Source organism: Molothrus ater, chromosome 2 (genome assembly GCF_012460135.2).
Source record: "Molothrus ater isolate BHLD 08-10-18 breed brown headed cowbird chromosome 2, BPBGC_Mater_1.1, whole genome shotgun sequence".
Lineage (NCBI taxonomy): Eukaryota > Metazoa > Chordata > Aves > Passeriformes > Icteridae > Molothrus > Molothrus ater.
This window is the reverse complement of record NC_050479.2, coordinates 310,868-325,711: the sequence shown is the minus strand read 5'-3', so window position 1 is coordinate 325,711 and position 14,844 is coordinate 310,868. Positions and strand designations below refer to the sequence as shown.

At 54.6% G+C, this 14,844-nt stretch overlaps 2 protein-coding genes across 2 annotated transcripts; both read left to right on the top strand.

Annotated features, from left to right (window-relative positions):
* The first annotated feature begins 269 nt into the window (after nucleotides 1-269).
* On the top strand, nucleotides 270-8,545 carry LOC118689640 (olfactory receptor 51G2-like). Its single transcript, XM_036388059.1, has 2 exons — nucleotides 270-342; nucleotides 7,543-8,545. Exon 2 carries the CDS (start codon nucleotides 7,571-7,573, stop codon nucleotides 8,543-8,545), a length of 975 nt encoding a protein of 324 aa, XP_036243952.1. The 5' UTR covers nucleotides 270-342; nucleotides 7,543-7,570.
* A 4,088-nt stretch (nucleotides 8,546-12,633) lies between these two features.
* LOC118687202 (olfactory receptor 51E2-like) lies at nucleotides 12,634-14,634 on the top strand. Its single transcript, XM_036384019.1, has one exon. The coding sequence runs from the start codon at nucleotides 12,643-12,645 to the stop codon at nucleotides 13,591-13,593; it is 951 nt and encodes a 316-aa protein (XP_036239912.1). The 5' UTR covers nucleotides 12,634-12,642; the 3' UTR covers nucleotides 13,594-14,634.
* Nucleotides 14,635-14,844: the final 210 nt, after the last annotated feature.

Below are 14,844 nucleotides of genomic sequence, written 5' to 3'. Positions count from 1 at the left end.
AAAATTATGTGTATTGCCAGCGCCGTGGCTGCAGCAGTGCCAGCCATAAATCACCGGGAGCCATAAACATGTCACCAAAAAACTATCAGGAGAAAATCCTGCCTGCTGGGAGAGCAGCATAAATGGAAATGCTCATTTGCTGCACACACTCCTCCCGCTGTTTGCGCACGGGAGCGTGGCTCAGGCTCGGCTGAGTGGGCAGGGTCGGCGTTAAAAGGGCTGCCCGGGGGACAGGGACAGGGACAGGGACACGGACACGGGCACGGACATGGGCACAGGATCTCCCTCTGCTCCTTGACACGGCTGAGCCTGCGCTGGCCCGAGAGAATCCCAGCACCTCTGGTAAGTGCAGGCACCTCCCTGAGCCCCTCTGGTGGCACAGTGACACGGGTGGCAGCTGTGCCCCTGAGCCCCATCCATGGCACAGTGACACGGGTGGCAGCTGTGCCCCAGTGCTGTTCTGTGAGCCCCTTGGGTGGCACACTGACACCACTGGTCCCCATGTCCCCAGTGTCACTCGGGTGGTCCCCATGTCCCCAGTGCCACTCTGGTGGTCCCCATGTCCCCAGTGTCACTCGGGTGGTCCCCGTGTCCCCAGTGTCACTCTGGTGGTCCCCATGTCCCCAGTGTCACTCGCTGGTCCCCGTGTCCCCAGTGCCACTCGCTGGTCCCCGTGTCCCCAGCGTCACTCTGGTGGTGCCCATGTCCCCAGTGCCACTCTGGTGGTGCCCGTGTCCCCAGTGCCACTCTGGTGGTGCCCATGTCCCCAGCGTCACTCTGGTGGTCCCCATGTCCCCAGTGTCACTCTGGTGGTGCCCATGTCCCCAGTGTCACTCGGGTGGTCCCCGTGTCCCCAGCGTCACTCTGGTGGTCCCCGTGTCCCCAGTGCCACTCTGGTGGTGCCCATGTCCCCAGTGCCACTCTGGTGGTCCCCATGTCCCCAGCGTCACTCTGGTGGTCCCCGTGTCCCCAGTGCCACTCTGGTGGTGCCCATGTCCCCAGTGCCACTCTGGTGGTCCCCGTGTCCCCAGCGTCACTCTGGTGGTGCCCATGTCCCCAGTGCCACTCTGGTGGTGCCCGTGTCCCCAGTGCCACTCTGGTGGTGCCCATGTCCCCAGTGCCACTCTGGTGGTGCCCATGTCCCCAGCGTCACTCTGGTGGTGCCCATGTCCCCAGTGCCACTCACTGGTCCCCATGTCCCCAGCGTCACTCTGGTGGTCCCCATGTCCCCAGTGCCACTCGCTGGTCCCCGTGTCCCCAGTGTCACTCGCTGGTCCTCGTGTCCCCAGTGCCACTCGCTGGTCCCCATGTCCCCAGTGTCACTCGCTGGTCCCCGTGTCCCCAGTGCCACTCTGGTGGTGCCCATGTCCCCAGTGTCACTCGCTGGTCCCCGTGTCCCCAGTGTCACTCAGGTGGTTCCCATGTCCCCAGTGTCACTCGCTGGTCCCCGTGTCCCCAGTGTCACTCGCTGGTCCCCGAGGTGGCCGTGGGTGGGGTGTGTGGAGGGAGGGGCTGTTGCCATCTCCTGTGGAGCCGTGCTGGTGTCCATGGGCTGTGTCCTGGTGTCAGCTCCAGCTGCTCTCCCACTCCTGGGGCCATCTCAGCTGTGGGAATGGCCCCATCCATGGTCCCTGTCCCGCCTCCAGTGTCACCAGGCAATGGGGCTCTCCGGGAGCTGCATCCCCAGGGTCCCCCTGCTGATGGTTTTTGGTTTTTGCTGATTGGGCCCCCCAGTCTGTTGGTTTTTGGTTTTCCAAAACTCCAGCCCTGATCCTGCTCCCCTGGCTGAGCCTCGCTTGGCTGCCTGGGCTGTGCGAACAGCAAGGTCTCCTCTGTGGGGAGCAGCAGAGCTCTGAGCCCCAGCCAGCCCCAGCTCCCAGGGCCCTGCTCCTGCCCTCACTGACATAAAACACCAGCATTTCGTGTTCCTGGGGAACATCAGAGACAGGCAAAAATCAGGAGGTGGCTTTAGAGGCATGAGAAGGGACACCACGCCCTCCATGGGGGCTCTGGCCTCTCCTCCCAGGCAGCCTGGGCCCATTCAGGGGAGCAGGAGCCCCTCAGCACCGGGCAGGGACCCCCTGTCCGTGGTGGATGGCTCAGCAGCCACCTGCCAGGGCTGACACCAGCCCTGAGCTCAGCAGCCTCCAGGAAGGGGAGCATGGCTGCTCCCCAGGGCTGGGCTGCACAGGGAAGGTCAGTGGCCATGCCATGACTGCCAGCCAGGAGATCTTTTCTGGTTCTGTGGCTCTGTGATGGTGTGACAGACACGTGCCTGCTGTGGGCTGAGCTGTGTGTTACCTGCACACACAGAAATGCACATCAACAGGAACAAGCCTGCCTGGTTGTTTATGTATTTCACACGTTGTATGTGTGTGTATTTATACAAATCCCTTCCAGACACACACATGGGACATGGAGGGGTAAAACCATCTGGGAGTGAAATCTGTAACATGTTAGGGCACAAAACAATCCCCAGCAGTGCAGGGGGAAGCAGAGTGAATAAATCCTGTTTCTGAGTGACTGCTACACTGTGGTGGGAGTTGGACAAAGTCAGGTTTGAGGGAAGGTTTTCTTATAAGTGAAGCATCTCCTACAGGCCCAGGGAGCTCTCAGCAGTCCCTTCTTTCCTTGGTGCTCCAAGGGTCTCTTTTTCCACCTCCATATTCCTGAGGAACTGTTGAATCTCAGTGTCTTTGAGAGTTCTGGATGCCTGCCAGAAGCTGTGCTCGGGGTCACAGGCCTGCACACACTCAGATTTTTTAAGTTTTTAACCCAGGCCCCAGTTGCAGGAGTCAGCTGAGTTAATTCAGTGCTCAGATCACAGGACTGTGGAATGGTCTGGATAGAAAGGGACCCCAAATCCCGCCCAGTGCCACCCCTGCCATGGCAGGGACACCTCCCACTGTCCCCAGTGCCCAGCCTGGCCTTGGGCACTGCCAGGGATGCAGGGGCAGCCCCAGCTGCTCTGGGCACCCTGTGCCAGGGCCTGCCCACCCTCCAGATGCTGCTGCATTGGCAGAAAGGGGCAGCTCTTGCCTTTGGGGAGCTCTGAGCCAGCAGTGAGGAGCAGATACCTGTGGGCAGTTTGCTGTGGTGCCTCCACAGGCTCCGTGGAGCCATCAGGGGATGCAGCAGCTGCCCCAAGCCCCCTGTGCTGCCCAGGCTCCCCTGAGGAAGGGCTGAGATTGTCCCTTCAGCACCTGGGGCTGCAGGGCAGGGTGGTTCTGATGCCAACACGTGGCTCTGCCCTGCCTGCAGAAAGCCAAAAGATTTGGGGTTTTCCCCAGGTCCCATCAGTTATGTGCTGCCTTTTCCCTGGAGCAGGAAGATGTCTGTCCTTGCTAAGCTTCAGGATTTATTGTCACATTAGACTCTCAAGCTGAGAATCTAATGAAGAAAATCGTATTAGGACCCTAATAAATACGTCATGGAAGAATTGTCTGTAATCAAAGATGAGCTGTGTTACAGCAAACCCTCTGGCTCACAATCCAGGCACACTGTTGTATCCTGTGGAAGGTGCAGGGGCACTGAAGTCACAAATATTTTTTTTGCTTAATTACCTCATTTCTTTGCATTAATTAGCTCATCTTGCACATTTGCTGCTCTGCCCCACCCACCCAGCGGGTCACTGTGTCACTGAGGGGCTCAGGGACCCTGCCAGCCTCTGCAGCACTGTCACAGGAAACGCAGGATGTGCCAAGGCTCGGAGGTTCATTGGATCATTCACGTTGCAGAGCATTCTGGAGACCTCTGGCCCAACATCTGCCTCATGGCTGGGACATCTCATGGCTCTGTCCAGCTGGGTCCTGAAAACTCCTGTGCATGGAGATGTGCAGCCTCTGGGCAGCCTGCTCCAGTGCTTGATGGGGAAACATTTCTCATTTCATCCAGTCTAAACCTCCCTCGTTTCAGCTCCCACCTGCTGCCTCCCATCCTTGAAGATCCCAGTCCAGCCTCCTTGATGCCTCCTTGGAGGAGGATCCCTTCAAACAAACCTTCCCTTCTCAGGGCTGAACTCGCCTCTTTCCTGGATCATTCCCGGGCATTCTCCACCCCACCTGTGTCACTGACACCTGCTGAGCTGGAGCAGACACTGCCAGATCTCTGCCAATCCCCTCTGCTCTGGATCCCTGTGTAAAACACCCCCACATTCCTCCCCTCCAGTTCATCCCCAGAGACTTTCCCAGGGTCCTCCCAGGGCTCTGAGCCTGGAACATCTTGGGCTTTGCCTTGTGCTTTGCCTTGTGCTTGCCTGTTCCCAACAGGCGTCCCAGGTGTTGGGGAAGATGAAACAGGAAAGCCTTATCAATATGATTGTCTGGCAAAAGATTGTGAGAACATGGAAACTATCAGCGAGATTGAAATGAAAGCAAGCTTTGAGATCCCTCAGTTACTGAACACCTGGAAAACAATGGTGTGGCCACTGAAGGTGATCCCCTTTTGATGGAACAACACCCTCTGCTTGCAGACAGCTCCAGGGGCCAGAGCAGACCCTACAGCTTGGCAGAGGGGCCCAAAGAGGAGTTTGTAGGGTTTAAAATGTAACACAGTGTGGGAATGTAATGATTCTTACAGGCTGTATGTAAATGCTATGGGATTTGTATCTTTTACTAGATTGGTTAGTGAGAATCAGAATATTCAACACAGAAGATGATTTATTGTATTGGAATGGGAACCTTGCCCTCTTACCCCTTTTACTCTCTTATGCTCTTACTCTCTCACCCTCTCATCCTCTCTCCCCTCTCTTCTCTCAGTCCTGCTCTGAGCTGTGTCTGGCAGCTCCAGCAGGGCCCTGCCCCCAGGCCCTTTGCAATAAACCCCAAGTTCCAGCCCTGGCTGCAGGGATCTCTCATCTCCATCCATCCCAACCATCCTAGCCCACAATGCTCCTACACCAGGCCCCACACAGAGCCTGTGTCCATGTGGGGTTTGTTCATTTATTCCCCTCCACCAGGCAGGAAGGCTGTGAAAAGAGCAGGGCTTGGCTGTGAGTACCTCTGAAAATCCACCTTGCCCTGGGAACCATCTTCTGAGCTGAGAGCAGGAGGGTCTGAGTGGCTGGTTCTCTGTTCTGCTGGAAATCGTGGAATCCCAGGCTGGTTCAGGCAGGGAGGGGCATTAAAGACCAACCTGTTCCACCCCTGCCACGGGCAGGGACCTTCCACTGGCCCAGCTGCTCCAATCTGGCAGTGAACACTTGCAGGGATGGGGCAGCCGCAGCTTCTCTGGGCAGCCACTGCCAGTGCCAACAAATTTTGCATTTGTTTCCAGTGTTGATTTCCTAAATAAGAAGTGTCCGGGTTAATCTTTCACAATTTTCACACCCTTTGATCTTCAGTTGGCATAAAAAAGCAGCCTTGGCTTAGCAGCTTGGCCGTGGTTGGATGAGCATGGAAAAGGCGTTTGCTCACTCCACAGAGCATCTCAAACCCGGGAATTTGGAGGTGACTCTGAAATAGTGGAATGCTTTCCTTTTCATTCTGAAGCATTGCAAGTATTTCTTTTTTCCCCCTCCTTATCAACAAAATCTATCCATCCTTTTCCTTCAGTTTGGGGTTTAATGGGTGAACAGGAGTGCAGCTGTGCTGCTGTGTGTTTGGGGTTTAATGGGTGAGCAGGAGCTGTGTGTTTGGGGTTTAATGGGTGAACAGGAGCTGTGTGTTTGGGGTTTAATGGATGAGCAGGAGTGCAGCTCTGTGTTTGGGGTTTAATGGGTGAACAGGAGTGCAGCTCTGTGTTTGGGGTTTAATGGGTGAGCAGGAGCTGTGTGTTTGGGGTTTAATGGGTGAACAGGAGCTGTGTGTTTGGGGTTTAATGGGTGAACAGGAGTGCAGCTCTGTGTTTGGGGTTTAATGGGTGAACAGGAGCTGTGTGTTTGGGGTTTAATGGATGAGCAGGAGTGCAGCTCTGTGTTTGGGGTTTAATGGGTGAACAGGAGTGCAGCTCTGTGTTTGGGGTTTAATGGATGAGCAGGAGCTGTGTGTTTGGGGTTTAATGGATGAGCAGGAGCTGTGTGTTTGGGGTTTAATGGGTGAACAGGAGTGCAGCTCTGTGTTTGGGGTTTAATGGGTGAACAGGAGTGCAGCTCTGTGTTTGGGGTTTAATGGGTGAGCAGGAGCTGTGTGTTTGGGGTTTAATGGGTGAGCAGGAGTGCAGCTCTGTGTTTGGGGTTTAATGGGTGAGCAGGAGCTCTGTGTTTGGGGTTTAATGGGTGAACAGGAGCTGTGTGTTTGGGGTTTAATGGGTGTGCAGGAGCTGTGTGTTTGGGGTTTAATGGGTGAACAGGAGCTGTGTGTTTGGGGTTTAATGGGTGAGCAGGAGCTGTGTGTTTGGGGTTTAATGGGTGAGCAGGAGTGCAGCTCTGTGTTTGGGGTTTAATGGATGAGCAGGAGCTGTGTGTTTGGGGTTTAATGGGTGAACAGGAGCTGTGTGTTTGGGGTTTAATGGGTGAACAGGAGCTGTGTGTTTGGGGTTTAATGGGTGAAGAGGAGTGCAGCTCTGTGTTTGGGGTTTAATGGGTGAACAGGAGCTGTGTGTTTGGGGTTTAATGGGTGAACAGGAGTGCAGCTCTGTGTTTGGGGTTTAATGGATGAGCAGGAGCTGTGTGTTTGGGGTTTAATGGATGAGCAGGAGCTGTGTGTTTGGGGTTTAATGGGTGAACAGGAGTGCAGCTCTGTGTTTGGGGTTTAATGGGTGAACAGGAGCTGTGTGTTTGGGGTTTAATGGATGAGCAGGAGCTGTGTGTTTGGGGTTTAATGGGTGAACAGGAGTGCAGCTCTGTGTTTGGGGTTTAATGGATGAGCAGGAGCTGTGTGTTTGGGGTTTAATGGGTGAACAGGAGTGCAGCTCTGTGTTTGGGGTTTAATGGGTGAACAGGAGCTGTGTGTTTGGGGTTTAATGGGTGAGCAGGAGCTGTGTGTTTGGGGTTTAATGGGTGAACAGGAGTGCAGCTCTGTGTTTGGGGTTTAATGGGTGAACAGGAGCTGTGTGTTTGGGGTTTAATGGGTGAGCAGGAGCTGTGTGTTTGGGGTTTAATGGGTGAGCAGGAGCTCTGTGTTTGGGGTTTAATGGATGAGCAGGAGCTGTGTGTTTGGGGTTTAATGGGTGAGCAGGAGCTCTGTGTTTGGGGTTTAATGGATGAGCAGGAGCTGTGTGTTTGGGGTTTAATGGGTGAGCAGGAGCTGTGTGTTTGGGGTTTAATGGGTGAGCAGGAGCTCTGTGTTTGGGGTTTAATGGATGAGCAGGAGCTGTGTGTTTGGGGTTTAATGGGTGAGCAGGAGCTGTGTGTTTGGGGTTTAATGGGTGAGCAGGAGCTGTGTGTTTGGGGTTTAATGGGTGAACAGGAGCTGTGTGTTTGGGGTTTAATGGGTGAGCAGGAGCTGTGTGTTTGGGGTTTAATGGGTGAACAGGAGCTGTGTGTGGCTCTGCTCCCAGCCAGCTCAGGCATCCCTGCAGAGGCTGGTGGGCAGCTGAGGGATGTGCAGCTCCTCTGCTCAGCACAGAGTCCAGCTGTGTGGGGTTTGTGTTGGTTTGTTTTAGGTCTAGGCCATGTGAGAGCTGAGCTGGGATGGAGCATGACTCACGCACCCCGTGGGAATTCAATGGCTCCTTCTATCAGCCTTCAGCTTTCCTCATGATGGGCATCCCGGGCCTCGAGGCCCTTCACCCCTGGATCTCCATCCCCTTCTGTGCCCTGTACCTCTCTGCTCTGCTGGGGAACTGCGTGATCCTGTTCATCGTCAGGAGGACCCCGAGCCTGCACGAGCCCATGTACTATTTCCTGTGCATGCTGGCCCTCACGGACCTGGGGCTGGCCCTGTGCACCCTGCCCACCACCCTGGGCCTCTTCTGGTTCGGCGTGCGCCGCATCGGCTTCGACGCCTGCCTCACGCAGATGTACTTCATCCACATCCTGTCCTTCATCGAGTCCTCCGTGCTGCTGGCCATGGCCTTCGACCGCTTCATGGCCATCTCGCACCCGCTGCGGCACCCGGCCATCCTCACCAGGAGCACCGTGCTGAAGATAGGCCTGGCCATCGTGCTCAGGGGCATGCTCTCGCTGCTGCCCATCCCCTTCCTGCTCAAGAGGCTGACCTACTGCGGCAGGACCGAGCTGTCCCACTCCTTCTGCTTCCACCCCGACATCATGAACCTGGCCTGCGCAGACATAAAGGTCAACGTCTTCTACGGCATGATCATCCTCCTGTCCACGGTGGGCACGGACTTCATCTTCATCGTGCTGTCCTACATCCTCATCCTCAGAACCGTCGTCAGCCTCACCACCAGGGAGGAGTGCCTGAAGGCTCTGAACACCTGTGTGTCCCACATCTGTGCTGTCCTCGTGTTCTTCATCCCCATGATCGGGCTGTCCATGATCCATCGCTTCGGGAAGAACGTTCCTCCCCTGGTGAACACCTTGGTGGCCTACACCTACCTCATCATCCCCCCTGCCCTCAACCCCGTCATCTACAGCATCAAATCCACCCACATCCGGGAGGCTCTGCTCAGGGCCCTGTGCAGAAAGCGGGGCTCTCACTGGTAGCTTCCTCCTCCAGAGGTTCTGCCAGAAGGTGCTGATGGACTGGGCTGTGTGTCAGAGCTCTGGGCTGTCTGTCTGTCTGTCAGACCCCTGGCACTGGGCTGTGTCAGACTCCTGGGATGGGCTGTCTGTCTGTCTGTCAGACCCCTGGGACTGGGCTGTGTGTCAGACCTCTGGGATGGGCCATCTGTCTGTCTGTCTGTCAGAGCTCTGGGGATGGGCTCTGTCAGACCCCTGGCACTGGGCTCTGTCAGACCCCTGGCACTGGTTCCTTGTTCAGAGCTCTTGGCCTGGTTTCCCAGCCAGAGCTGGTGGACTGCTCTCTTGGTGCTCCATCCATGCAGGTCACTGCCAGAGGAAAGAGCTGCAGATCCACTGGGGTGCTGTCCCCCAGCCCAGAGCTGTGAGCTTTCATGTTATGCCCTGGCATGGTGCTTTCCTCCCTTCCTGCACAGAGCATTGCTCATTAGGCCTTGTTGGGGGGCCCAGAGCACTCTCAGCCCCTCTGAAAAACGTGCTCAGCCATCATCCATGTGTTCAGAGTGCTGTGCCCATCCCCAGTGAGAAAACAGCTGCTTGTGCATCTCTTTTGGAAGCCTTTGAGTCTTACCAGTGTGCCAAGTCTAATTAATGTCCCATTCATTGTTCTGCATTGAGTGTCATGTATGTGCAGTATCTGCAATAAAATCCATCTACTCCTTGTGAAAGGTCATAAGATTTGAGGAAGCCTTTTTTTGTTTCTATAAGATGCAGAAAGATGAGGTTGGAGTTGCTTGAAATCTTCAGGGTGTGCTGCAGGTGAGCAGGACTGGATGAGCCAGGTGTGCCTCTGGATGGGCTGGGGGGTTTGCTGGGGCTGGAAGCTCTTGCAAAAAAAGAGAGGAGTTCAAAAACATTGTAGGAATGGCTAAACTTGCTGACAGTCAGGCCTACATGGTGCTGCTGCCTTCCCTCTGAGCTCTGCTGGTGCTGGCTGTGCCCCTCAGGGATGGGAGCAGATCCCCAGGGACAGCCTCAGGTGGGAGATGACAGCATGCCCAGCTCCTCCTTGCTCTGCTGGAGGCTGGGTCTGACCAGGCAGGCAGAGGTTTCATGGCTCTTCATGGTTCTCCTGGCTCCCACAGACAGAACAAAGTGTCTCAAAATCACAGAACAGAATCACAGAACCACCAGGGCTGGAAAAGTCCTCCCAGACCTGTGACTGATCCCCCACCTTGTCACTCAGACCAGAGCACTGAGAGCCACGTCCAGCTGCAAATATTTCACTCTCCAAATGGCAGAGCTGTAGTTCTGTTGGTCTCAAACCACCTTTTGGCCATTCTGGAGCACGGTGGAGAAGAAGCAGCAGCAGGCACTGTTTGCCTGGGAGGGATGAAGCTGCAAAGGCACCAGGACAGGATCCCAGCCCTGGACTGTCCTGGTTTTGCCTGGCACTGAGCACTTCACCAGCACAGATCAAACTTTCTGTTCTGCTCCACATGTGCAGTAGCTGGAGAGAAAAAAATGGAGAGAAAAAAATGATGCGGAAACAGCTCCATAAAAAAGCAGAAAGAGGGCAGGGAGGATTCCTGAGGGGAGGATTCCCAGGCCACTGCCTGCTCTGTGTTGTGCTCATTATCTCGCTGTGTCCCAGGCTCCCTGCCCAGGGTGAGACACCAACAGCCCCCAGGAGCTCAGCCTGGGGAGCAGCTCCCACTGGCACTGGGAAGGGGAGAGCTCTGCTCAAATACCTCTGACCTAAACTGGAGCTTGCACGAAAAATTTACAGAACAACAACCAGGAGAAGAGAGCTTTGCTGTGGAGAGGCCTGGCTTGCAGCATCCTCACAGGAGATTCTGAAATTGAGACTTCTAAGAAGATTCTGAGTCTGCTCCCATTCTGAAAACTTCCAGAGTTCATCCCTGGATGTCCGTGTTTCCTGGCTGCTGCTGTTCTCCAAAACAGCTCTGAAACAAAATACCTGAGGAGCCTCTGCCACAGTAAGGAAATGTTTGTGGGGGAGTTTGAGGGCAAAGTGTGGGGCATTTATCAGCACATCTGTCAGCACAGCTGGAGAGCAGGCTGGAGGGGCAATGAAAAAGGAAGAGATAAAGGTTGGAGGGGAGAGGAAGGGGAAGAAGGAGAAGGCAGAGAAGGAGAAAGAAGGAGAAGAAAGATGGGAGAGCTGGGCTGGTTCAGCCTGGACAGGAGAAGGTTCCAGGAAGAGCTCAGAGCCCCTGGCAGGGCCTGCAGGGGCTCCAGGAGAGCTGCAGAGGGACTGGGGACAAGGCCTGCAGGGACAGCACCCAGGGAATGGCTGCCAGTGCCAGAGGGCAGGGCTGGGTGGGATCTTGGCAATGAGGAATTGTTCCCTGGCAGGGTGGGCAGGCCCTGGCACAGGGTGCCCAGAGCAGCTGGGGCTGCCCCTGCATCCCTGGCAGTGCCCAAGGCCAGGCTGGGCACTGGGGACAGTGGGAGGTGTCCCTGCCATGCCAGGGGTGGGATGGGACCAACTTTAAGGTTCCTCCCAACCCAAACCATTCATTCCATGGTTCTTCAGTGAGGTGGGGATTGGTCAAAGGTTGGACTCAATGATCCTGGATTTCCAGCCTCAGTGATTCTGTGAGTAACTGCTGGGGATGCTGCTTGGGTCCCCCTAAGAAAATGAATCTGCATTTAGTAGTGTTTCAAAGACATGGATGCAGTCTCCATCTCTGCAGAAATCCAGGCCCTCACAGCACTCGCTCATCAATCCCAAATCCTGAGCCACTGATGGAAACCTGACTGCATTTATCAGTGCCAGAGAATTAGAGATGAGCTGAAGCACCAGGGGTTGTTTCAGTGCCTGTCTCACAGCCCCACTCCCTCAGGGAAATGATCAGGAGGGCGGGATTTTCCAGTGGGACTCAGGTAATTCCGTCAGGGCTGGCAGCTGAGGTGCCTCAGTACCTGCTGGTGATTTCTGAGGCTCCTTGTTCGTTCCATTTGTGTCTAAATCCAAGTGCTTGGCTGACAGCGTCATCCCTGGAATAGATTTTGGGCACAGTGACAGCAGCAGTCCTCCCACACTGTGTGTAAATCGGGTATAAAAAGCTACAATGTGAGTGCTCCTTGTTGTACATCCGAGATGGAAAAGCCCCACATCAGGAGAATAAAGCCTGATGCTATTTTAGTCCTTCAGCACAGATGTGCAGTAAAAACCCCATGTTTCACAACCCAACATTACTTATAAAATAACTCCATTAATAACCTGCCGAGCTTGCCATAAAGCCACTTTGCATTGTTGATTTGCGCAGATTGGGCACAAAGGAATAACCAGAAAGCCCAGGTTGAGCTTGACCTTGGGCTGCCCATCCAGGGCAGGAGGGATGGTGGGCTTATTTCAGCACAGGTACTGGCTTGCTGCCTGAAAATAGAAAGGTACCTAAAGCAAATCTTTTTATGTATCTTCAGGCCATCATCCTTGGAGCACAGCACTCCTGGAAGATCTACAAACACAGAATAAGGTAAAGAATCTGATTTTTTTTTTCTACAGATATTCTGGTTTTTCCATACATGTTTTTCATTGGATGAAAATCCAATTTGTATGTGAAAAACATTTGAAAGATCCATGTCTTCCTGTGCCTGTGAGCTGTTCTGGGGAGGGCTGGGTCGTGGGAGGCAGCACTGCCAGCTCCAGCCTCACTGAGCACATTTCTGACAGGCCACCACAGCACATATGGAAAAAATCAGGCAGCACTGAAGTATTACAGAAAGCACTAAAAATCTGCCGGGTTTCTTTGTTATAATTTTTAATTTTGTCCTTTAAAAAGAAAAGCAAACAAGTTCAGCTGATGGGTTTATTATTCAAAAGGTTGATTTTACGGTGGTCTGCCTTTTAGAGAATTCAGGCAATTCCTGAATTCAAATGTCAGCATTTTGTCACCGCATATGTTGTTGCACAGAGCCATAACGGGGTAAAAAACCCAGAGAGGAGCTGCTCCATCAGCGTGGCAGCTCTGAGAATCCCCGGAATGGCCCTGTGGGATCCCGAGCCATGGGAAAGGGCTCGTAAAAAATCCCCTTTGTGTTTCCCTCGCAGCAGGAAGCGCCCGGGCCTGGCATGAGTGTCCCTGGGGGCCATGCCCTTCTCCAACAGCTCTGAGCTCAGCCCGTCCTTCCTGCTGGCCGGGCTGCTGGGGCTGGAGGGAGCCCACTCCTGGCCGGCCACGGCGCTGTGCTCGGCCTACGTGCTGGCCGTGCTGGCCAACGGCGCCGTGCTGCTGGCCGTGCGCGCCGAGCCCAGCCTGCACGCGCCCATGTACCTCTTCCTGTGCATGCTGGCCGCCATCGACCTGGCGCTGGCCTCGGCCACCGTGCCGCGCACCCTCTGCCTCTACTGGCTGGGCAGCCGCCGCATCGGCTTCGGGGCCTGCCTCACGCAGATGTTCCTGATCCACGCGCTCTCGGCCGCCGAGTCCACCGTGCTGCTGGCCATGGCGGCCGACCGCTACGTGGCCATCTGCCACCCGCTGCGCCACGCCGCCGTGCTCGGCGGCCGCGCCACGGCCAAGGTGGGCCTGCTGGCCCTGGCCCGCGGCGTGCTCTTCTTCCTGCCGCTGCCCCTGCTGCTCCTGCCGCTGCCCTTCTGCGGGCCGCGCCGCCTGTCCCACTCCTTCTGCCTGCACCAGGACGTGATGAACCTGGCCTGCGCCAACACCACCCCCAGCGTGGTGTACGGGCTCACCGCCATCCTGCTGGTCATGGGGCTGGACGCCGTGCTCATCTGCCTCTCCTACCTGCTCATCCTCAGGGCCGTGCTGCGCCTGGCGGCCTGGAGGGAGCGCCTCAAGGTGTTCAGCACCTGCGTCGCCCACATCTGCGTGGTGCTGGCCTTCTACGTGCCCCTGATCGGGCTCTCCGTGGTGCACAGGTTCGGCAAGGACCTGGCTCCGCTGGTCCACATCATCATGGGCAACGTCTACATCCTGGTGCCCGCTGTGCTCAACCCCATCATCTATGGGGTGAGGACCAAGCAGATCCAGAGGACGATCCTGAGCTTGATCCGCGTCACTGACAGAGCTCCCCAGTGACCCGAGCCCAGGCGCTGCCCCGTGCCCTCACCCTGGCTCACCTCATTTTACACTCAGAGCCTTTGGTACCAGACTGTCCTCTACGTATGCTCTGAGGTGCTGCCAGCAGGCTTGTAAACTCCTCCCAAGAGTGTTTGCCCTCACCAAACTCAGAGAGAAATGGCTGCAATGATCTAAACCCAGTCCCACTCTCACCAAACTCACAGAGAAATGGCTGCAATGATCTAAACCCAATCCTACTCTCACCAAACTCAGAAAAATGGCTGCAATGATCTAAACCCAATCCTACTCTCACCAAACTCAGAGAGAAATGGCTGCAATGATCTAAACCCAATCCCACTCTCACCAAACTCAGAGAGAAATGGCTGCAATGATCTAAACCCAGTCCCACTCTCACCAAACTCACAGAGAAATGGCTGCAATGATCTAAACCCAGTCCCAATCTCACCAAACTCAGAAATGGCTGCAATGATCTAAACCCAGTCCCAATCTCACCAAACTCAGAAAAATGGCTGCAATGATCTAAACCCAATCCTACTCTCACCAAACTCACAGAGAAATGGCTGCAATGATCTAAACCCAGTCCCAATCTCACCAAACTCAGAAATGGCTTCAATGATCTAAACCCAATCTCACTCTCACCAAACTCAGAGAAATGGCTGCAATGATCTAAACCCAATCCTACTCTCACCAAACTCACAGAGAAATGACTGCAATGATCTAAATCCAAGCCCAACCTGGCAGGATCCACAAGAAGGGAAAAGTGACTCAGCAAACTTACACAGATGTCCCAACATTGCTCCTCTGGGTTCCCTTCTCACCTCTAACTGTGGCAGAGCAGAGGAAATGCTGGATGGTTTGGGATGATTTAGTTAATTCCTTGTTTTCACATGGGGCACAGTCACATTCCAGAAGTTTTGCCAGAAAGTTTGCATATAGCATCATTCTTTAAGTAAAATAATTCCAGGACACCTGTCCAAAGTGACATTACAGATGCAGAAATGCATTTCAGAGAAAGAACATCCACCTCTGTGGTCTTGTTCTGACCTGCTGGGTGGGGCAGGTCTTGACAGAAAGTCTTGACCTTCTGTCAAGACCCCTCAACCTCCTCATAGCAGATGCTGTGGAAAAGCTTCAGACTCAGAGTTACTGGTAGAACTTGTAAAACTAATTTAAATTAGTAATTGTATTCAATAAGATGAAAACTTCTCAAGGGAAAAAAATAAGCAAGCTGTAAATGTCAGTGATGAT

What these genes read in the sequence shown, in the direction of transcription:
- LOC118689640 (XM_036388059.1), top strand. Translation starts at nt 7,571, where the DNA reads ATGGAGCATGACTCACGCACCCCGTGGGAATTCAATGGCTCCTTCTAT.
- LOC118687202 (XM_036384019.1), top strand. Translation starts at nt 12,643, where the DNA reads ATGCCCTTCTCCAACAGCTCTGAGCTCAGCCCGTCCTTCCTGCTGGCC.